At 43.4% G+C, this 20,979-nt stretch overlaps 4 protein-coding genes across 7 annotated transcripts in view; 2 read left to right on the top strand and 2 right to left on the bottom strand.

Moving 5' to 3' along the window:
- Positions 1-336: 336 nt before the first annotated feature.
- Positions 337-9,136, bottom strand: LOC109484431. Its single transcript, XM_019787680.1, has 11 exons — positions 9,017-9,136; positions 8,466-8,648; positions 6,863-6,988; positions 6,337-6,502; positions 5,722-5,958; positions 4,354-4,554; positions 2,828-3,031; positions 2,336-2,475; positions 1,827-1,923; positions 1,506-1,670; positions 337-1,093 (listed from the first exon to the last, which is right to left on the bottom strand). The coding sequence occupies exons 1-11, from the start codon at positions 9,086-9,088 to the stop codon at positions 840-842; spliced, it is 1,845 nt and encodes a 614-aa protein (XP_019643239.1). The 5' UTR covers positions 9,089-9,136; the 3' UTR covers positions 337-839.
- A 976-nt stretch (positions 9,137-10,112) lies between these two features.
- Positions 10,113-14,767, bottom strand: LOC109484763. Of its 4 annotated transcripts, none has more exons than XM_019788133.1 (6): positions 14,679-14,767; positions 13,332-13,469; positions 11,966-12,888; positions 11,470-11,663; positions 10,853-11,091; positions 10,113-10,595 (listed from the first exon to the last, which is right to left on the bottom strand). In XM_019788133.1, exons 2-6 carry the CDS (start codon positions 13,442-13,444, stop codon positions 10,418-10,420), a joined length of 1,647 nt encoding a protein of 548 aa, XP_019643692.1. In that variant the 5' UTR covers positions 13,445-13,469; positions 14,679-14,767; the 3' UTR covers positions 10,113-10,417. The 4 variants fall into 4 exon arrangements, with proteins under 4 accessions (XP_019643692.1, XP_019643691.1, XP_019643690.1 ...); XM_019788132.1 differs by having other exon boundaries at positions 14,658-14,750; XM_019788131.1 differs by lacking the exon at positions 14,679-14,767 and adding an exon at positions 14,341-14,530.
- On the top strand, positions 14,732-18,429 carry LOC109484765 (torsin-1A-like). Its single transcript, XM_019788135.1, has 6 exons — positions 14,732-15,228; positions 15,977-16,245; positions 16,567-16,739; positions 16,970-17,094; positions 17,464-17,612; positions 17,976-18,429. The coding sequence occupies exons 1-6, from the start codon at positions 14,769-14,771 to the stop codon at positions 18,090-18,092; spliced, it is 1,293 nt and encodes a 430-aa protein (XP_019643694.1). The 5' UTR covers positions 14,732-14,768; the 3' UTR covers positions 18,093-18,429.
- Positions 18,430-19,935: 1,506 nt separating this feature from the next.
- The window catches only part of LOC109484444 (neurocalcin-delta A-like), a 2,635-nt gene continuing 1,591 nt past the window's right edge, over positions 19,936-20,979 (top strand). Inside the window, exons 1-2 of the mRNA XM_019787694.1 lie at positions 19,936-20,120; positions 20,376-20,490. Of these exons, the coding sequence (XP_019643253.1) occupies positions 19,936-20,120; positions 20,376-20,490 (300 nt within the window). The remainder of the gene's footprint in view (positions 20,121-20,375; positions 20,491-20,979) is intronic.

Raw genomic sequence — 20,979 nt, 5'->3', positions numbered from 1 at the left:
ATTTTGGCCGACTCAGACGTGTATCGCAAGCATTTCCCTTCAGTATAACATTAGACTAAAAGAAACATCAATGGAAAGGAAACCTTTGATCCTGAAGAGCATGTGTATTTATTTAAGCACACCCCCCCCCATACACACGAAAATCAGCGCCTCCTTTACGTGTGTGAACCTTCCTTATGTAGAGGAAAAGTGTTGACTAACTTGACTATGTACATACATTATGTAACTGTTAATGTTTATAGTTATTGATCACTATTATCAAGTGATACACAGGTCATAGTTAATCTAGACCTTTGTCACAAATAATGATAAAAAGTACCTCCATGCATCATACACATATACACATTTATAGGAAGGTTACTTATGAGTCTGTCACTTTTGCTAAGTAACTACCTAGTACAATCATTATGATTCATAGACAAACATTACAACATTTTCTACCAGGAATGTTTTGTCAATGATCAAGAAATGGTAGTGACATTTTACGACACACTCCTATATATGTTAAATATTTCAAGCGCTTTTAAGAGTTTTGCTTGGCTTGTCAGTATGAGCAACAAACAGTCTTACTGGATATTGTTATAAGGCATTAGATATCTGTACATGCAGGTACATGCAGCATGTGTTGTCTGTATACCAGCACTAGCTTACAGGATAAATATTTTGCATGGCAAATACAGTCGGTAACTGAGAAAGGTATTGATGTTGAGACAGGAAAGATACTTCGGTTGTTTTGTATGACGTTTTCTCAAACTTTGAAGAATGAAACGTTCGTTTATATTTAAAGCCATTGGAGGGCAATTAGCTACCATAACATGCAGGCTTCGAACATCCCTGCTTTAGTTAGCTATGGGACGTATCTTCATCTCTGAGTGCTTCAGGGAGTAGTGCCACCCCTTCCAGTGGACCCAATTGACTCCATCTGCATTGGAAGTATGTGGACCTCCATGGTACAGGCCATTCAGACCGGAGTTGTGGCAGGCACTGAACCACCAGGCCCCCTTGTATATCTGGGCACAGGAGGCAGCATAGCTATCATGGTCCCTGTCCTTGGTGCTGAAAGTCCTCCCATGATGGTAGGCCAGGGAATCGCCTACAAAAAATAAAGATACACAGATTGCGTACGTCAGGCAGCAGACCTCGAGTCCATGTATGGCAACTGGGGCATGGTGTACAGTCGTGCAAAGTGTACATATACGTTAGAAAACCATCGGCAACATGGTTTGCTTAGAGCCATATTGTTATATTAGGGCTGACATTATTAGGGTCGTAATGTGCTACTTGCTTTAGCTGTAGTTGCATCAATTCAATTTCGGAGTGCTTTAATAATATCGAGTAGAAATATACTATGGGCATTTTTGTACATTTTTGAATTCATGTAGTTACCACATACATACATACATACATACATACATACATACATACATACATACATAACGTTACATACATACACATGTAGTGACATCGCCTCACGACATACATACTTCTTGGTCTCTTGGTCTTACCTGCAGTTCCAGTGTACCCCCCAATAGTCAGCTTGTACTGTTCATCTTCACTCCCCACAGTAAAGACCTGGTACTGCGCATACGCACTGTTGCCCTCAAAATCCTCCAGGTCAACCCGCATCTCATACTGGGCTTGGCTGGTCAGCTGGTGGAGCTTGTCGTTACCTATGATATTGAGAGGAAATGAGAGTTCCAGGTTCAGTGCATTGTAACTGTTTTAGCTTTGTACATGAGGGTTGCAAGACAATGTAGGTTTCAAAACTTGTGTAATAGTAACCAAATAGTATAGCAGCTGTATCATCACAATGTGTGATGTCCCACCAAGCCAAAACTCTCTGTCCAGTTTGCCAAACCCAGCCTTGTAATCAGCCCAGCCCCGGTAGAAGTCTTCAGAACCATCCTGACGACGCTGGAAAACCTGAAGAGAAAACAAATTTCCTTTTTTTATAGGTATGATATTGTGTATCGCATTGCCATCAATTATTTACTTCCTTTGTTTGTTTTCTGTTTTCTTTTTAGTGACCTTGATATACCAACTGAGAGACAGTCATGTGAACAATAGCGGACGTACCATTTGTGCCTATGGTCTAATGCTGGTAATCTTAAACCTGTTCACACAACAAATCAGTAGAGCACTCATAGTTGACGTTTTGATAGAACTATGTGCATCATAAAATATGCATGCTTCAAACTAACAGTCAGGACGCCAACTATCATCTTCGACTACGAAGTTGAAGGACTACCAAGATGCTTCAAACGTTTGAAGCTGCCAAATGTCACATTTTAGGAGGATATTCTGCATAATCGTTAAAAAAATTATGTATACTCACAGTCCAGCCACCTCCATCCGTGTCCATGTCACAAAACACCCCGATGCTTCTCCCGCTGTCATTCTCATATGGGTAGATGACGTAGATCCCGCTGCTCTCGTGCCCTTCACTCAACACAGCAGAACAGTCTCGTGGTCTTCCTGCAAGATACAGAGGTTTCTAAGTTTACACAAAACAGGTAAATCATAGTTGATGATTTGATAGAACCACATGCATTGTTGTTGTGCCATATCTTCTTTACGGCTGGTGTCATTGTTGTATATATAAGGAAGTTGTTTGAACCATTCTTCATTCAACAAAAGCTCAAATCGGCCTGCATGCCTCTTTTCATTCATGTCATGAGGGAAGAGCGAACGGATCGTCCGCCAGGATGCAAAGGACTATGATGATGAGGGAAGAGGTATATTAGATTCAGACCAAACATATGAAAAAGGTAAAGTTGACATCATTTAAAGGCCTAGAGTTAGCTACCATGTTAACTTTTGCGTTCACCTCCGTGTGCGATTGCGGGGCAGAAGTTCCAGTGTCCCAGTTGGGTTCCACTGCGAACAGTATACCCCACATGGACAATCGGTAACGGCTCTGTGTCCACCAGCTGCATGAACGGACGGTCTTCATCCGCCATTCCGACTGCTACGGCTCCGTTCGGATCCCAGGATATCCAGAAGCTTCTGTACTCGTCTGCTGTGATGATGTCTAAAACGAAGGCGAGAAACATCCATTCACCCTGGTGTTTTACGCCGAAGGGCGGTTATACCGGCTATACTAATACATTTGTATTAGTATAGCACAAATACAAATACAACAAATACGAATACACTCCCTCTCAATACCTACATGTTAGCCTGTGTGTGATCTTCACTTTTCAGTTTCAATGGCGGTATTCACAGGCACGTGTGGGGGATTTGGGCCATTGCGTGTATTGCCTTAGTTCTGATGAATGTATCAGCTTCATCTATGATGTCAATGCATATTGTTGTGAAAGGCAACGTATCGTCATTCAATCATTGAATGCTCAATGTCAGCGGTAGCAAAGGTATTTTTATGAATCCAAAACCCTATCGCTAAAGCGTCTCTACCACTACGCACGCGATTCGGAAGGTACATGTACCATGATAAGATATATATTCATGTGTATTAACGCTATATTATATCGTTTGGTATTCTCATCGCGTGTGTAGTTGGCCTACTTTTGGAAATACGAGTGCTGAAATTGAGGCAGGCATAAAAGAATCCGGAACGTTCAGACACTTACGACGATGAGTATATTTCTGTTTTGTTGAATCATCTGAGCCACGGCGGATGCTACACATTTCTCTGACCGATCCCTGGCCGAGGCGAATGTCATACATGATGTCGACGTCTTTGTTCTGGGATGACAAGGCTAGACTCACGTGTTTATCAGCCTTGACTTCAAACATGAAGGGTGATCTGGTGAGTGGTGGGAGATCCCAGTGGTACTGGGTACTTACTGCAGTGTTTTTGGTATCACACGCTGTAAGAAAGCAACAAATCAACCCGTCAATTCCAACAAACTAATGGTTTTCAAATGACGAACTATTTTTTCGCCGTTCATGAATTTGATATATATTTACACACGCACGAAAACACACAGGCGCGACAGCACACACACACACACACACACACACACACACACACACACACACACACACACACACACACACACACACACACACACACACACGTACGTACACGACGACGACGACGACACACACACACACACACACACACACACACACACACACACACACACACACACACACACACACACACACACACACACACACACACACACACACACACACACAGACATACAAACACAAATAAACTCATACTGATTTAGTACAGATGTACTGACTTTGTACAGTATTATTTTATGATGTTATTTTGAAATTTTACAATGTATATGTATGACATTATGATGAACTTTTTTTCGCAGGCCTCCGTTGTATTTTTTTGTGTGTGTATTAAGATACCAAAACTCATTTTCTTTCTACCTCCATGCCGGACAGTGGGACAGAAAGTCCACTGTCCGGAAGATCCATATGCAGTAGAGTACCCGATGCGGCCAATCGGAAGAGGATTCGGGTCCACCCATCGCATAAACGGGTCTGCCTCGCCACCCCTCCCAACCGCAATGGTACCGTCTGAGTCCCAGGAAATCCAGAAGGCTTTGTACTGTGTAGCAGAGAGGATATCTGAGAAGGCACGATGTATATGATACAACGTTAGTGATTATGAAGCTATTGAAATCACCGTGTTTGAATATTTATGGGTTCACCACACCACGAAGTGGTGGTGAACCCATATTGCTTTTTCTGATGTTTCTTCTCCTTTTCCTCCTTCTCCTCCTCCTCCTGCCATTTTTTAAATGGATTCAGCTTCTTCATTTTAGGGCCTAAGGTCCTGAAATTTGGTATGGAGGTACAGTGGGCAAATACCCCTAGGCGTTTTTTAAATTTTTGTGATACAGGCTTTTAGAATGGTTTTATTTGAGTTTTTTGGCTGTGTTATAGCAAATGTATTACTGTGTTAGTCTGCCGTGTTTACCACGTCTGGGCATGAGTCATCACAATGGAATGCAGGGCATCAACCAATAGGCATGCAGCTTTCCTCTATACTTCTTGCTGATTGGCTGTTGGGATTTAACTTGATTAACACCTGCACAGAGCATTTCCACCTGCACAGAGCATTTCTTGCTGATTGGCTGTTGGGATTTAACTTGATTAACACCTGCACAGAGCATTTCCATACTGACAGTATGTCTTTATTCAAGTGTTTTGGTAGGTATTTCAAGCTTTTCTGCTCCAGCATTGGAATGCGGGGCATGAACTTTTTTATTTTATTTTGAAAATCAACAGTTTGCATTATGCAATTAAAAATCCTAACCAATAAAGTAGGGAATAGCTATCCAACTGTTGTTTTAGTTGTATGTTACTTCATATTATAGGTATATCAATGTAAATCATTGTTTTCCCTTGTGTTTCTCATTCTTTCCCTGCCATGTGGTAAAATGTGGTGAACCCATCGCTGTATTTGCTCCAAAGCAAATATTGGCCTTTCTAGTTTTTTTTTAACTTTGCTCCTATGAAGGGTTGTCTGTGTGTGTGTGTGTGTGTGTGTGTGTGTGTGTGTGTGTGTGCGCTTGTGTTTCCGCAATGCATGCTAGGTACATCAGAGAGAGGGAGCACACCAGGGACACTGAGTAGGAGGCTTCCGAGTTCTACACTAGAGTAGACGAGAGTATGTAGGACTCGGGTCGGAAGCTATAATACGTTTGGTAACCAGGCTAGGGAGAAGCAAGTGTCCATCTAATAAAGGTACAATGTATTAACAGAACTATGTTATCTATCTACAGAACGTACCAGGTGTTGAGACCAGTTCCGTGTTGCTACCGGAGCGGTATATCCTAGACTTTGCGCCTCCCCATCCACCAAATATAATGGAGTACATATTGTCACCGTCGGCGGCTTGGTTTAGCGGTGCAGTCACCACATAGGCGTCGGTTCTCGCTTGCACTTCAAACGTGAAGGGGGGTCCCGTGAGCGGTGGGAGGTCCCACTTGTACTGGAGATCTGTACCCGTGTGTTTAGTCGTGCATGCTATACAAGGAATAGAACGTAAATATATCTGTCAATAGCAGAAAGCTGTGATCTGACCTTGAACGAAACGTATCATTTTACCGTATCATATACAGTAGCAACTGTTATATCATACTATACCAGCAAGGTCACTGATACATGTATGCCATACTGTAGCTATACTAGAAAGGATACTGTTGCATATCATACTATACTATACTAGCAAGGATACTGTCAAGGAACTCAAAGATGTTCAAAACACCATTGAAGGGCAACATACATGGTCATCTGAAAATCAGTGTGCCCAACATGGTATACATAGCACCAGTGCATTCTGTTTTGTGACTTGCTCCTACGTTATTAACGGAAAGATTTGGTGGATGTTGTTTTAGTACTAACCATCCTTCAGCACGGTCCTCCAGCTGACCAGAAACCCCGAACCCACAATGGTATCGTCTGACCGGAACTCTACCGTGATCTCCTGACCAGAGGATCTGATGGGGCCCTCGGGATGGTTGTCCCCACAGTACCGACCGAGGTTAGCGTTGGCCCCATTCTCCGACAGCTAAAGAACAAACATAAACGAACAAACAAACAATTGAAAACCAGTTATGGTGGTAAGCTGTCTTGTCTTAATACCAACAATGCAGTTGATTGCCGATGATTACAGTGAGTACAAAATAAGCATCCACAGTGATACAAGATTATTGAAAGAACGACTAGTTGAAGCGCTTAAACTTTCCAAGTGCATGGGAACCGGCGAATTGTATGATAATCGCATTGTATGCCCCACTTAAGATAGCCGCAGTATCTTACTAGTATTACATACAAGTGAATATTGAAAAGAAACATGAAAAACATCGGTCTGTGTCATATCGATGATCTATATTAATGCTAATCTGAAGTCGGTCAGTTTGTAACTCACCTGAACGTAATCGTAAAGGCAGTGGCGTTGATGTTCAAGTTGGAATACTGGGTCAAAGGTAAACTCCACTACATGTCCTTCTGCAACCGTCACATTGCTGTCACACCAGCTCCCGTTGCTATAAGCCTGCAACATTGAAGTCTGTGTTTTATTCATTCGGTCTGTTGAGCAGAGGACATTTACAGCAATGGGCTGAAGACCCATTCTCTTAACTCCAAATTACAATTGCCGATGTAAAAAAAAACTATCAACAAACTTAACATCCCTCTTACGTATCTGAGAAATTCGTAAATCAATTATATAGATAGATAGATAGTAGGCATACCACTTCAAGGTACTTCTTCATAATTGCGTTTAATGTTCTTGTAAATGTACAATAAAAGCTTTCGGTATGTTATCATTCTGCTACATATGATACATTTACACTTCTATTCGTGAGCTATTTTATTATTGTCATTTTTTGTCAAAGAATCTGTGTACCATGGGATAGTTTGGGCTCCAAATACTTCCACTGGATCCGTACTGAACTGCGTCACACGATACTTTTCCTGGAACAGAATACATTCCATATTCGGCCATATTTACGTGCTTTTGCAGTGTGTAAATCATTTATTCGGAAGTATGCTGACTTCACATAGATATCCTTCTACGAGGGGGTTATTTACCCGTATCCGGTTAGAAGGCAACATTTTGTTTGTGTATACGATGTTTCACATAAACTGTATCCTGGACGTTTGGAGTCAGATTTCCTCGAAAGGAATACACATGCAGGTGAAAAGTTTTCGTGTTAAATTTACCTTTTATGTAAACATGCAAATGCATTACAATGAAACGATGTCCCAGAAGTGGAGCAGACGTGAATGTAAGTTACTTTGTAAAGATTATATAACACTTTACATGCTACACATTCTTCACAAAAAGAGCTGATTTTTCTTACTTTTCATTAAGGGGTATTTCGACCTCCCATTTTCGCAGTACGCCCCTGAGAAGCCCTCCCTGCACACACAGAGAGGTGCCCGGGGTGATCTCTCCGGTTCCCGCCCCATCAGCAGCTTACGGACGCAGATCGAACCTTTCACGCAGGGGTTGGTGTGGTAACACTCGTACCACAAAGACTGGGGAACAAAAATCAGGTGTCTTTTCACGTTACATGAGCCATCAGTAAGTTACGATGCTTTTAGCCTATTCTGCTAGCCTGGGTACCATCCTGGTTAGTTATGTCCGCTCCCACAGTCGCTACCGACTAACCAATGTCACTATTTTGTCGGTAGCGACTGTGGGAGTGGACGTAACTAACTAGGATGGTACCCAGGCTACTATCCTGCTGTGTATCAAGAAAATGTGACGTGACAGCAATAGTGTCACTGTTTGTAGGATGATTTGGGGCTTCTATAGAATTAAGATAGCTTCATAATAGAATCTACATGCTTACAAAGGTAAAGAGTTGTCCCTGTCCTGATGTGTAGTCTTAGCCTGGGTGCAATTGTTTTTTCGGGGTTGCCGTTACAAATCGGATGGTTACAAAAATATTAAATTGTTATGCCCGATTCGCTAGAAGATATCATACAAGCCTTTTAAAGTGGAGAACATCTGGAAGAGTTACCCTGGAGATGAGAGCAGAGTAGCGTTCGTAGTGGTCCCATCCCTCCTCTGTTTTAGTGAAGAACACAGAATCGTCCCTGGTGCTGTTGTTCAGCTCACAGATGCCGTCTGCTTTACGGTAGTTGTAAGACTGACACCCGGGGGTGAGATAGCAGAGCTGAGAACACTGGAAATGATGGTTTACCTGGAACAAGTGCATTCACATTCAATGCATGACATTTAGAATTTGCATGCAATATAATTTGTATGTCATGCCTTTCCCGGCTTGCTAAGAGCTGTCAATTTATCAGTTATTACAATACATTTGTCACAAACGCGGATTTGTGTTGAAAATTGATCTATCTGTACATGTGTAGATTTCGGAACACTTAATGACGTTTGTGTAACAATTAATGCCATGAGGATTTTGCATAGCCTCACGAATTGAACTGCAGCTGGTCACACTGAAGACACGAGTAGAAAAACAAATATATATTTAGGCTATTACCACCTTGATTTAAGTTTAAACACTATAGGCTTTCTTTCCTTCAACATTTTTGCGGTGAAACTCACCTGAAAACTAGACATCCGATGCAGCTTGAGTCGAGTGTTGGGTACAGGCGGGATGTTCATGTACCGCTCCATACTCCGGAGGGCCCGTTCCTCGGCGTCTATACACTGACTCTCTCTCACGAGCAGGGTAGCGAGGACAAGACAAATTGCCAGCATCATCGCTATGATTGGTAAGTGTTGAGGACGACAAATGAAGGAAATAGTGTGGAAATTATATCTCCCCTGAACAATCCACAAAGAAATTGGGTCCGACTGTGGGTCTAGCTTCTACACTAGGACACGGACTGACTTTGATCAAGCAGAGGCAAACGAGTCGCACAGTAAGATTTGTTACCTGGTAATGTGTCACGCCATACACAAAACCAAGTCGTCACAATGGTCAAGGTAGAATATACGTGTAGACGTCCCGATTTAAATGGTATTGTACAGATGGCGGTAATATAGATAGAGAAAAGCCTCTTTTGCAATTTCTCCAAACGCCTTCTTCGTGACTCACGCAATCGGAATCAACCATGACAAAAGTAGATACAGCACGTTGCAATTCTCGCCACTGCAACAAAACTGAATTCTTTGTCATGGGTAAGTATTAGTGCGATGTCATAAGATTCTTGCATGGTCTGTCTATATATTTATGGAACTTTCCGTGCGAAGCTTGAGGGAAGAGTTTTAAGGTTTATGTATTGCTGATTCCTACTTTACAACAGGAAGGCAGTCGTGACAATGAGTGGTATTGTATCATGCCTGGAGGCTCTTTTTCACTACGTGAATACATGGAAACAGCATGGATAGGTATATTATATACCTATCCATGCTGTTTACATGTATGCACATAGAACAGTCGATTATATATACTATATATACTATATATAATCGACTGTTCTATATTTTTGCTTCAGACTCAGTTTTACACCCTGTGTTACTCTAGTAGAAGCTTTAGCCCAGACTAAAATTGTATTCTAAAATGCCTGTACTTCTTTACCCCTAAATTTCTTATTAAGAAAAGATACAAAAGAAACGCAAACTAATGACAGGGATTCAATGTCTACTTGTAACTGCAGTAGTATACATAACTACAACATTCTAGTAGTGCATCAGAAGTTGAAAACTATGGTATCTACATTGATTGGATTTCTTCAAAGTCTGTAAGGAATTTCTTAATCATAGACAATGTGTAACAGTTTTATGTAATGTTTTGCTGGCTTTTCCTTTTCTAGTTGAGCAAAACGATATTAAAACATTTGAGGGATACCTATTCAAGGCAGCGCTTTGTACTTTGTATCTTCAGACACATACTACATGCAGCTTTTGTCAAAGAGCAGGCTTATATCATTAATTTGTACTACCTCGAGTGACAAGTCTATAGCTAGAATTTCCCCTTCTTTCTGAGAACATACACGAGTTTTAGACGTCTGAAAATACATCAAAGCTATCCTCTTGCTGGACCAGAACGATCATGGTGGCGATCCTGCTGATGAGAGGGTCCCGTTTCTCCCCGCCCAGCGGCGCCCACGCCTCCCGCAGGCGTTCCCGCACCACCCGGTCCTGCCCCGCCGCCGTCAGGCCGGGGGCGACAGGCTCCCTGCAACACAACCAACAGTTCGGGTGAGAAACGCTAGAGGGCGATCATAAGTAGTCAGTAAGGACCCACCGTGAAAGAAAGTGCAAAGATAGAACATAACGTAAAATAGCTGCAGGAAAACATGCAAAATAGCTGGTGGAAAATTAGACAATCATTAAAGTGGTCTTGCCGTGAAAATGATTTCCATCTCATAAATGATAGCTACAACACTGGCCCATATGTATGCCGGTGTGTCTTGTGTATTGCTGGATGATTACCTTAATTGCAGCGTCATGAAGTAGGCCACGTCCTTATACTGCGCGCTGTCGTGGTCGCAGTAGGAGTGGAGCATCATGGCGGCGCCGGGCGGGAGCGCGTCCAGCTCGGTCAGGACGGCGGCACGTCTGCCCCCGCGGAACGCCGAGTCCAGCGCCCGGTCCAGATGGAGCTTGCCTCGGGCTGGGTCCACCCGGCTGAACTGGCGACTGTTGATGACCAGGGGTTCCTCTGAGTAGATCTAGAGAGAAACGGGGTGAAATGTTACAGGAGATCCACCACGATACATGGTCGATCATGGTAATCTTTGTCGATCAATTAGGGGAGTTAACTCTTAACATGCAATCTCGATATCAAGATCCATTTACATTAACGATCATGCTGGCATTGTTTTTAGTTGTTACCTGAAATACGTATAGCTGGTTCTGGTTAGCTCTATGTTTCATGTGCTTCTGCCATAAATGCTTGTTTAGCTGGTGGGAGCAAAGCCGGTTGCTAACAGACATGTACATGTATTTGTAAACTCTACATGTTGTGTAGACATGTAATGTTGAACAGTACACAGAGGTAGTAAGAACACCAGCGCCACCTGCCGGATGTAAGGTAGAAGTGCACATACCATGGCCAGGCCCTCCGCTAGCTGGTGGACCGTCCTGTTGGCGCCCGGCAGCCCGGCGAGGATCAGCATGGCGGGCTGGCGGGGGTCGCTGTCCCGCAGGTGCTGGCCGATCACGAAGTCCGAGACCCGCCACAGCCGTGCTGACTGGGACGGGAAGGTCTTCTTCAACGCGCTGATGGAGGCTTCATGGTCTCCTGTAGTGGAAAACATTACAAACACCATGTGCAGTTACACAATGTTCGTAGTTCATAGGTATATGTATGATATGCAATTGCTGTAAATAACAAAAACACAATGTGCAGTTACACAGTACATTTGGAACATATGACCATAACTATAAGCCTTTAAAATCTTCAGTACTAGATAAGTATTTGACAGCATCTACCTGAGAAAAAACTACCTCTATAACAAGGACCTGTGTTCATGAAAAGAGATCCAGTTACAGTTGCTCCTTTGCTATAATAAAAGAATCAGAGAATTTTCTTGTAGGCCTTACCAGTTGTGATAGGTGGAGGTTGTGCTAGCCCGGTCTCCCTCGTCACGTCTAGTGCAGTCACCCCGCCACAGCCCGACAGTAGGTCCATCCCCGACTCTCCCCAGGCTATGACGACACCGTGCTTGCCCATGGCTGTTCGGCACCGCCCTACAATCGCCTCCAACACGTCAGTTGGCAGCCTGCCCGGCTCCTGGACGATCAGAACATCGTGAGGACCATCTGCCCACGCCTTCATGACCTCGTCAATGACTTGGTTTCGGTGCTCAGAACCTAAGCTACCGAACTGAAGAGGATCTATGCTAACAAAAGCTCTGGACAGAACCCACGGGAGGGATTCAGCCATGGCTCTGGCGGTTGGACCTGGGCCTGTGATAGTCAGAAGGGCGCTTCCTTCCTCACTGACAACGGGAGTTAGTTTTGTTTTGAGGGGTTCAAAAACGTCTGCTTTCTGTTGGGAGAATTTTTTAGTCAGCTTGGAAAATCGTGTTTCAAAGATTTCCATTTTTGTGGGAGGAGGCGATTCTACGTATACCGGTGGTGCGAGTTTTGTTTCCTTTTTCTCTGAATTATCAACAGTAGTTGTGGTATTATCCCTTGGACTTCGGACCCAAGGAACCATGGCGCCAAAAACAAGAACCACAAGAGCGACAAACAAAAGGGGTTTCAAAATATTCAACCCAGGGAAAGCGGGGAACCCAATCTCGCCAGCTCCCTGACCGCCAGAAGTTTTGTTGGCCTTAGCTATGAGCAGATGCGCGAGCATGTAGAGCCGGCGCCCCTCCAGCGGCGCTCCTCCCCGCACAGGTGGCGCTCCTCCCCGCACCAGCTCCTGTAGCCGCGCCGTGCTGTAGCCGGTCAGAAGCTCGATCCGTCTGCTGATCTCCTGGGCTGCCATCTTCTCCAGGGGAACGTCTGCATGAAACCTGACAGAAAAAACAGTGTTGGTTTAAGAAGGAGTAAAGACGGAAAAGAGAAAGAGGAGGCTAAGCTGGAGAAGAAGGAGGAACTCCAGTAAGGTCTGAACACGATGAAACACCGGCATATTTTGTTCAGTGCCAAAAAATATATCTAGACGGCTCCGATTTGCACTTGCGAAGATATAGCTACCCCCTTACCTCAGCGTCTCATACACTCACATACACACACACACACGCGCGCGCACACAGGTGCACAGACACGCGCGCACATGCACACACACACACAGACACACACACACACACACACACACACACACACACACACACACACACACCGGGTCCCGGTGAAAGGTCAGTGTGAAGGAAAATATATTTGCAATCAGAACAGTCGGTATCCCCCGAGTTCAGAGGCCAGTAGGGGCCTTTTCAAATAGTGATTAAGGCATTACCTATTGTATGAGACCGGCGCAGGGTCGTCGATGAGAAGCAGTTCAGGAATGATGTCTTTCCCCCTCAGACTCGTCCCCTCCCGCAGCACCTCGACACCACTCCGTCCCTCCATCGGTCCTGCCTGAAACTTGGGGGATCTGTGCAAGACATGAGCGATACCAGGAAATTGTAATGATGACGTGTTTATGTACATGTACATTGTACGTTTCTATTCGTATGACCAAAGGATAGCCCTTGTTAAGTCACCGGACATCCCAGTAAATCTGAGTAACGCCTTGTTCCTCTTTTTCAAGGTGCACCACGCCACGATGTGTAACTGCAACGACCTGCAACTCTTGTTATACTCTCTTCTTAAAGGTTTCCTGGACGTCTTAGATATCTATTTTCTAGGCCATCACAAGACTTACCTCCGCCAAGTTAACCGTGAATCTTCGGTAAAGGTTCCCCTTTCGTATGATGGAAGACGACACGGGCCAACAAGTCAACGTCCAATGTACAGTTTGCTTTACCTGAATGGATCCGTGTAATACAAACACCGATCGAGACTGTCCATAGAAACACTTAGTTTACTTTATAATTACAGTAGGGTCAAGGTGCATGACGGCGTGATGACCAGGGAGCATATGTTAGTTTTTACTCTGCAAGTCTTCATACTCTCTTCTGAGAGGTTTGTTGAACGTCTTATACTTATTTGTCTGGGCCATCACAAGACTTACCTCTGCCAAATTAACCTTGAATCTTCGGTAAAGGTTTTCCCCGGCCTTTCGTATACGTGACGGAAATTCCCAAGACGAGCGACATGGGTCGTCAACAACCCAACGTCCTATGTTACATACGTTTGCTTTGCTTGAATAGGTCTGAATGGCTCTATAAACATCAGGTCTGAAATGTTTTCCGTGCAGTAAGAATTAAGACTGTAAATATGTCTATAGAAAGCCCTTTTTGCACTTAATATGTGAGGATGACTAGTCTGATTCATAGAAACTCAAAAAGAGGAAGGTAACTCACTCAAGTTAAGTAGAAATCTTCGATGATGGGTTCCCTTTTCGTATCCGTGGGGGAGATTCCTGACTTAAGCCAGAGAGGACGCTCGAAGTCTGACGGTAGACAAAAGTGAAAGAAGTCACGGGGGCGGCAGGCAAATAGTGATCTAGACAATGAACACAACGAAGATAATGAAAGCACAGCTATTATGTACCTGGAGGTTGAAAGAACACGGATTCTTAGTATGCCCCCAAGTCAGTGGTTGCTATAAACATTTTAGCAGTGCATGACCAACAGTGAGTCACCCATCGATACTGCAAAAGAGGAACTAGCGTGTGTACCTGTGATTGGATAGTGATCACCTGTGTTTGCCTGTTGTGTGTTGCTTTACAGGCTGTCTTCATACGTTTCGTTGGCCAGCACACCTGACGAAAGTCCTCAAACACCTGACGATGGCGACGATCTTGCTCCCTGGAGCGTCACTTGGTCCGGGCAAAAACTTCCTCCCGGCAGTTGAGAGCGCTAAACGTACAGATGCGTGTCCACTGCCGAGCCAACCGGCTCAGTTTGATGCCGGGCAGCCGCTAAGGGGCCTGACGATCAGTGAAATAGAGGAGAAGCTAAGGGTCCTGTGTCACAACCGAAACCCACGGCTTCTGCTCGGCCTGGCAGAGCTGAACGTCCAGCAGCATCAGTCCTGGGTCCGCCTGGCCCATTTCCTGATTCTGAGGGCCAACGAGCTTCACCAAGAGCCCGGTCGTGTCAGGCGTGTGTTAGAATGGCCAATCAACCAGGCAAGGGCTCGACCGGTGATGACGTCAGCCGTGACCGTGCTTGTTTTGGCCGTCTTGGTGATCGTTTTCATCACAGTACCAGACAACTGTGGCGGACAGTTCAAACCGAACATGACGCGTGAGTACCACACAGATCAGCTCCCACATAACTAGTACTAGTAACTTTATGCAGAAACAGACTGGACGACAGACGTGTAAATGTCATCAGCAATGAGAGAGAACGTCACTGGTATACTGGTAAACGACTTCATCCCAGACATCCTTTGTGTTTGTGATTTGATCGATGATTGACACATTTTTTTGTTCACAAATACTGTGCGGCATTATGTTTGAACATGTATTAATGTGTGGCATAAATATTTGATCGGTAAAACGTTGGTCATGATATTGTCTATCCAAGATATCTGGTCAAAATTTCAAACGAACTTAGTCATGTGCAGTCAAAACACTATAATTCTGGTGCAGTTATATAAGCTCTGTAACGTCTCTCTGTTATCCCCCCTCCGATCACACACATTCATATACTCCCATGTTGCTTGCTAATGTCTCGAAACAAAATGACCTTGTTGTACGATTGGCTCACGCATAAATGTTGTATTAGTCAAATTTTGTGAAGTGGGTTCACGTACATTGGAGCTTCACAAAAACCCACGGGGCTTAGGGAAGCAGGTTTGTTTACATTCTTTTAACGTTAACAACAGGCTCACCAATGGATTTTACTGACCAATCTAACACAATTTTATGAATGGAAAATACCATTACCATGCACAAAAAAAATTAAAGGCCGAATTATGAGGCTAGATGAAACAAGGCGAAGCTTAAGAATATTCACGGAATAGAATGGGCAATCTAAATATTCTTTTTAGGTTTGGACGAGACCATACAGCGGAAACTACACGGCCAGCCACTAGTGCAGAACATAGTGGTTCGCTACATCACGGACCATGTCGACAAATCCCCGGAAAGAGCCCTGGCGATGTCCTTCCACGGCCTGCAAGGAGTGGGGAAGAACTACGTCGGAGGGATGATCGCCGACAGCCTCTTCTTAGATGGACTCAACTCCCCCTGCGTCCGCGCGTTCACCGCCACAAAGCACTTTCCTCATCACGATTCTGACAACATCAAGGGATATAAGGTATCTAGGCATTAACCTTTTCATAGGCTATGGCTATAAACAAAGACTTTAAGAGAAAAAATAACGATAATCTGTCAAAATCTATTGAATTCTGTGTTCAACAAATTTCTACTCCCATGGATATGATTGACGAGCGTTACTATCATACTGAATCGGTAATTGCACAATAGGCATCGAAAACGGACAAAACAATGGGCTTCTTTCAAACTATCATGGTTAGATCTCCCTAGCAGCGTCGTTAATAATAGAGCTAGAATACGTACAGTTATGTAATTCTGAATCTGTTGCTGCAAATGCTGTTTAAATGGTTGTCGTCTACTGGACATGTTGCACCGACTCATCCCCGAGGCCATCCGGAGTTGTCCCCGAACTCTCTTCATCTTCGACGAGACCGACAAGATGCCAGAGGGTCTCATCGACACCATCAAACCCTACGTGGACGTGGGTCCAGTCGACGGACAGAACTTCAACAAGGCCATGTTTCTGTTCCTGAGGTATCTAAAGTGATTTTGTTTCTTATTTGCCATCAAGGCTGTCACAATGTTTGTTCCAGTGCAGTCAGAGCCTTCATCATCATCATCATCTTCGCCGCTGTAGTCATAGCCTTGCCAATGTCCAATCTACCGGTAAATTGATATCATATCAATTACAAATCCAGACTTTGTCTTATGTAGCAGTACATTGTTGTAGCGTCATTTATAACGAAGTGGTTCAATTGTTCTAGCAACACGGCGGCCGGCACGATTACTGGAAAATTCATCGAACTTCGTAAGGGTGGAACCGATCGGAAGGACTTCGGGATCAAGCAGTTTGAAAACATTATCAAGCAGAGTGCAGAGACCACCGATGGTTAGTGTACTTTATATTTGTGTTCATTTGAATTGTTATTTTCAAACATTGCATCTTTACAGTTCCACTTTGCTGTGCTATATATGCATAAATCTAGACATCTCACTGATCAAAGCATCCAACTATTCAGCCTTTATAAAGAAATTAACAAACAATGAATACATAACTACTAGTAGGATGCGTTGGTTGATCAGTGACAAGCTGGTGACGAACATCCATCCATCAAATGGTCAACGAGCCATTTGATTGAAGTTGAAAAATTGCATTTCGGTCACGTCTAAAAGTAAAACATCGAGTCTACACCAGGCACGTTTCTGTGTAATAGATACTGTGTAACGTTACTCCCTCCTTCCTTCCTATGATCACTAGGAACCGATAAGAAGACGGGCCTGTGGCACGCCTCCCTGTTGAAGCACAGTCTGGTGCACGTGGTTCCCTTCCTCCCGCTCGAGCTGAAGGAGGTGAAGGAGTGTATCGATGACGTGATTAATGACCTAAGGGATTATAGGCTTACCGGGGTGAGTAGTTCCACAGAAACTTGTTCTTGTAATGGATAATCACAAAAAAACAACATTCATATTCGTGTAGTTTGTACGTGCACCATGCACAACAGATATGACAGCCATCAATATAATCCTACTCCTTTTGCAACACTACCTCATGTCTTTCTGTACCCATTGGTTTGTGGAGACCATATATAGGAATTATAATGTAGTGTTTGTTTGCTGTTCTACATGGTATCTTGATGAATCACTGTAATTGAACACAAAAAAATATCGTAATTAGCTGACAACAAAATCATGTGTTGTGAGTATCTTTTCATCTGATTTGTCAATGGTGATGTCATGTGTTAACGCTGCTTCTTTGTGTTGTTATCACAGGAGATGTGGGACAGAATCTCGGAGGAGATTTCCTTCCTAGAGACTGATGGTGTGAAGTATTCTGAGAACGGCTGTAGGGACGTCCGCAGCAAGGCACTTCTGCACCTGGGAAAATAGAGACAACAATACTCGCAGTTTACCTTCTGGTACATTGTCACTAAGCTGTAATAGCCATGTTGTAACGTTCCAACAGTAGAGAGGAATGCTTTAGTTTAGGTTTGGCTGTATTTGGTAGCCTGTGTTTGCACGATCCCTCACTGGCTACAGGTAATTGACGGCAATTGTCGGGTGGGCCAGCCGCTAGGAGCGCGCGATTTAGCCAGGCTATATACATGTATATGGATTTTGTAGGGCTGTTTCCCAATGGCATCATTACTTGTCGCTTCCGTAAAACGATCAAAGTAACAATTATTTTTGTGCTTTGTATATGCATGGCCAAGTATTAAATTCCGATTCAGCTCGACAGTCTGTTTCAATCTTCTTTCTTTTGTGTGCTTTGAAATCGTATTGCATTTGTTTTTCCCATAATGCTGTGTACCAACACAAGCTTCATACACATAAACATGCACGTTAATTTAAAGTTTAACTATTATTTTCATATTGGCACATTTTTCATGAAAGACACAAATTTACCAGTCTGACCACAACAGAACTTGACAAATAGAATGAATATCCACATGTATCAAGAGTATATGTGCTACCTTAGATCCAGGTGGCTAAAAGGCTTCCATTATCCCTGCACTGTGTTGACAGACATAAAGCAAACCTATCTGATGATGAACACGCTTTTAGAGGCGGTATTAGACTATCCAAGGGCCATTGTTTTCTGACCCGTGGTCTGGTGCACTGTTTTATGTACTATCTCCAGCTTAGTGCCAGCCGGCATGTCAAACACACTTTGATGTGTGCCCCTCTTACCCCTTGGCAAAAGTGCTATCTACATGTAGGAACTCTCTTATGTACCGACTCATCTGTACCTTTGTGGTGACAGGCGAATCGCCTCAAACTATACTAGTAAATATTGCTGTTTTCTCTTCCCTTTAAATTGGCCAGCTTTATTCTTGATGCCAAAATTAAGTCTAAAATGAATTTAAAATACAGAATATGGAGATTAGGCGATATTGATATTTTCTATCAAAATGAATAAGGGCTTGAATATTTTCGACCGTTGTAATACTTCTGTAAGGTGGGCTTTAGATATTAATCAGAAATCCTGGGGAGATTGTTTCTGGGGAATATGGATGAAGTTTCGGTTGACTTGCACACAGTGGTGATAGGACGTACGCCTGAATAACGGATCATGTATAGTTCCCAACAGACAGCAGCTTCAGAGACGCCGACGAGTAATGATCACTGACCAAAGCTGAAGATAGCGTGGTTAAGTGAACATTGACATCATATACTGGTACGTTTAATCCGTTGATAAGTTTCAGATGCCTGATTCCGACCTACTTTGATCTTATCTATGCAATGATACATTTTGTTCTGCACACTGTTGACTTGCATGTTGCATTCGTAACCGAATATGCGAACATTAGACTGACCAAAAATTATATCAGTCGGTATTACATACAGACTTATAATAATCCTTTATTTGTAATGATTGTAATTTCATCATCCTGGATATTGAGGTACATAACAGATAAAACATTCGGAATCAGGTCAACCAATGACACATTTTGTTGTTAGTCGACTCTATTTGCTACAGTCAACTATCGCCATACTCTGAACTGTACAAAGTGTCTGTAACTCACCAATATTCATCACCTTGTATCAGATATGATAACTTTGCAAAGTCAAAGATCGCTAAGACGCATTGCCGGGAGGGGATGCCCAACCTAAAAGCATCGAAATGAATGATTCGGTAAGATCATCAGATAGCAATGAGCTATACAACCGGACGAGCCTGCTCTAGTGAGACGTCGTGTCGGCTATATAATTTCTCAACAAGTACATCAACATGGGCAGCGGCGTCGGCAGGGCCAGCTGCACGTCACAGCAGGCGGCAGGCAGAAGAAAGAAGCTCGGGTCCTTCGAACTACGGCGCCTGGTGCTTCAGCTGACCAGAATCACGTACTTCAACGAGGAGGAGGTGAAGGAATGGTACAAACGCTTCATAAAGGATTGTCCGGATGGACTGCTGAGGTCGGTTACTACGTATACCTCCCTGTTACTAACAGCATAGATGCGAGTCTGACATTTCTTTGTTCATTCGTATTTGAGGAATTCTTTAGTTTAAAGCTGGACAATAGGGGCAAGTAAAAATCTTTTTAGTCAAATATTTTCATTATGTTATTACTAGCACCTTACTTTGAAAACGCAGGATTTTACGAAATAGTCTTGTCTCCACCATGCACAACTCGTCTCTGAGCCGTATCTCTTGAATTTCCTTACATACAGCGAACAACGCTTCTTGCACTATTTCACGGAGTCTTTCAAGATGGGTAGGCAGGAGGAAAAAGTCACCTTAGCTCGGCAGATATTCCGCACTTTCGACAGGGATGCTAGCGGTTCGGTAAGATACAGCTGTTTTATAAGCTATCTGTTTCCACATTTGTATACTTACGTTGTAAAAAGATACACTTTCTGTAGTCCGTGTTAGAAATACCAACACATTGCAAGAAGCTTTCGTAGAATTTCCTTGCACATTGTAAATCAACATGGCAATGCACTGGACGGTTAATTATGCAATGATGAAGATTAACTGGAAATGATAACGGGGGTTTACAGTAAGGTAAATGTGAGAAACCAACGCCGTGTGAGCACAACTAGAAATATTGAAATATAAATCCTACATGTACATGTAAGAATAATATACTATACATGTAGGAATGATGTTTCATTGTTGCAGGTGACGTTGTTTGGCTAAGCTTGTACAATGTCAATGACATCTAAAGACACTTATAAGAGCTTTATTTACTTATCTTCCAAAACGATATAGAATGCGTACTGCATCGTAAAAATGTTGTGACCCTACTGGGGAGTACTGTAGTGACAATAGGGT

Source organism: Branchiostoma belcheri, unplaced genomic scaffold (genome assembly GCF_001625305.1).
Source record: "Branchiostoma belcheri isolate BF01 breed outbred unplaced genomic scaffold, Haploidv18h27 scaffold7, whole genome shotgun sequence".
Classification (NCBI taxonomy): domain Eukaryota; kingdom Metazoa; phylum Chordata; class Leptocardii; order Amphioxiformes; family Branchiostomatidae; genus Branchiostoma; species Branchiostoma belcheri.
The sequence above is the reverse complement of the archived record's forward strand: the minus strand, read 5'-3'. Positions and strand labels throughout refer to the sequence as shown.

Excerpts from the sequence above, each read along its gene's own strand:
- LOC109484431 (XM_019787680.1), bottom strand. The coding sequence starts at position 9,088 with ATGGAGCGGTACATGAACATCCCGCCTGTACCCAACACTCGACTCAAG. Across the intron at positions 6,989-8,465 it reads ACTCTGCTCTCATCTCCAGG|GCTTATAGCAACGGGAGCTG; the intron begins GTAACTCTTCCA and ends TCAATGTTGCAG. Across the intron at positions 4,555-5,721 it reads GGAACTGGTCTCAACACCTG|ATATCCTCTCTGCTACACAG; the intron begins GTACGTTCTGTA and ends GTGCCTTCTCAG.
- LOC109484763 (XM_019788133.1), bottom strand. The coding sequence starts at position 13,444 with ATGGAGGGACGGAGTGGTGTCGAGGTGCTGCGGGAGGGGACGAGTCTG. Across the intron at positions 12,889-13,331 it reads GCGCCGGTCTCATACAATAG|GTTTCATGCAGACGTTCCCC; the intron begins GTAATGCCTTAA and ends TTTTTCTGTCAG. Across the intron at positions 11,092-11,469 it reads TAGCGGAGGGCCTGGCCATG|ATCTACTCAGAGGAACCCCT; the intron begins GTATGTGCACTT and ends GTTTCTCTCTAG.
- LOC109484765 (XM_019788135.1), top strand. The coding sequence starts at position 14,769 with ATGGCGACGATCTTGCTCCCTGGAGCGTCACTTGGTCCGGGCAAAAAC. Across the intron at positions 15,229-15,976 it reads GTTCAAACCGAACATGACGC|GTTTGGACGAGACCATACAG; the intron begins GTGAGTACCACA and ends TATTCTTTTTAG. Across the intron at positions 16,246-16,566 it reads ACAACATCAAGGGATATAAG|GACATGTTGCACCGACTCAT; the intron begins GTATCTAGGCAT and ends TGTCGTCTACTG.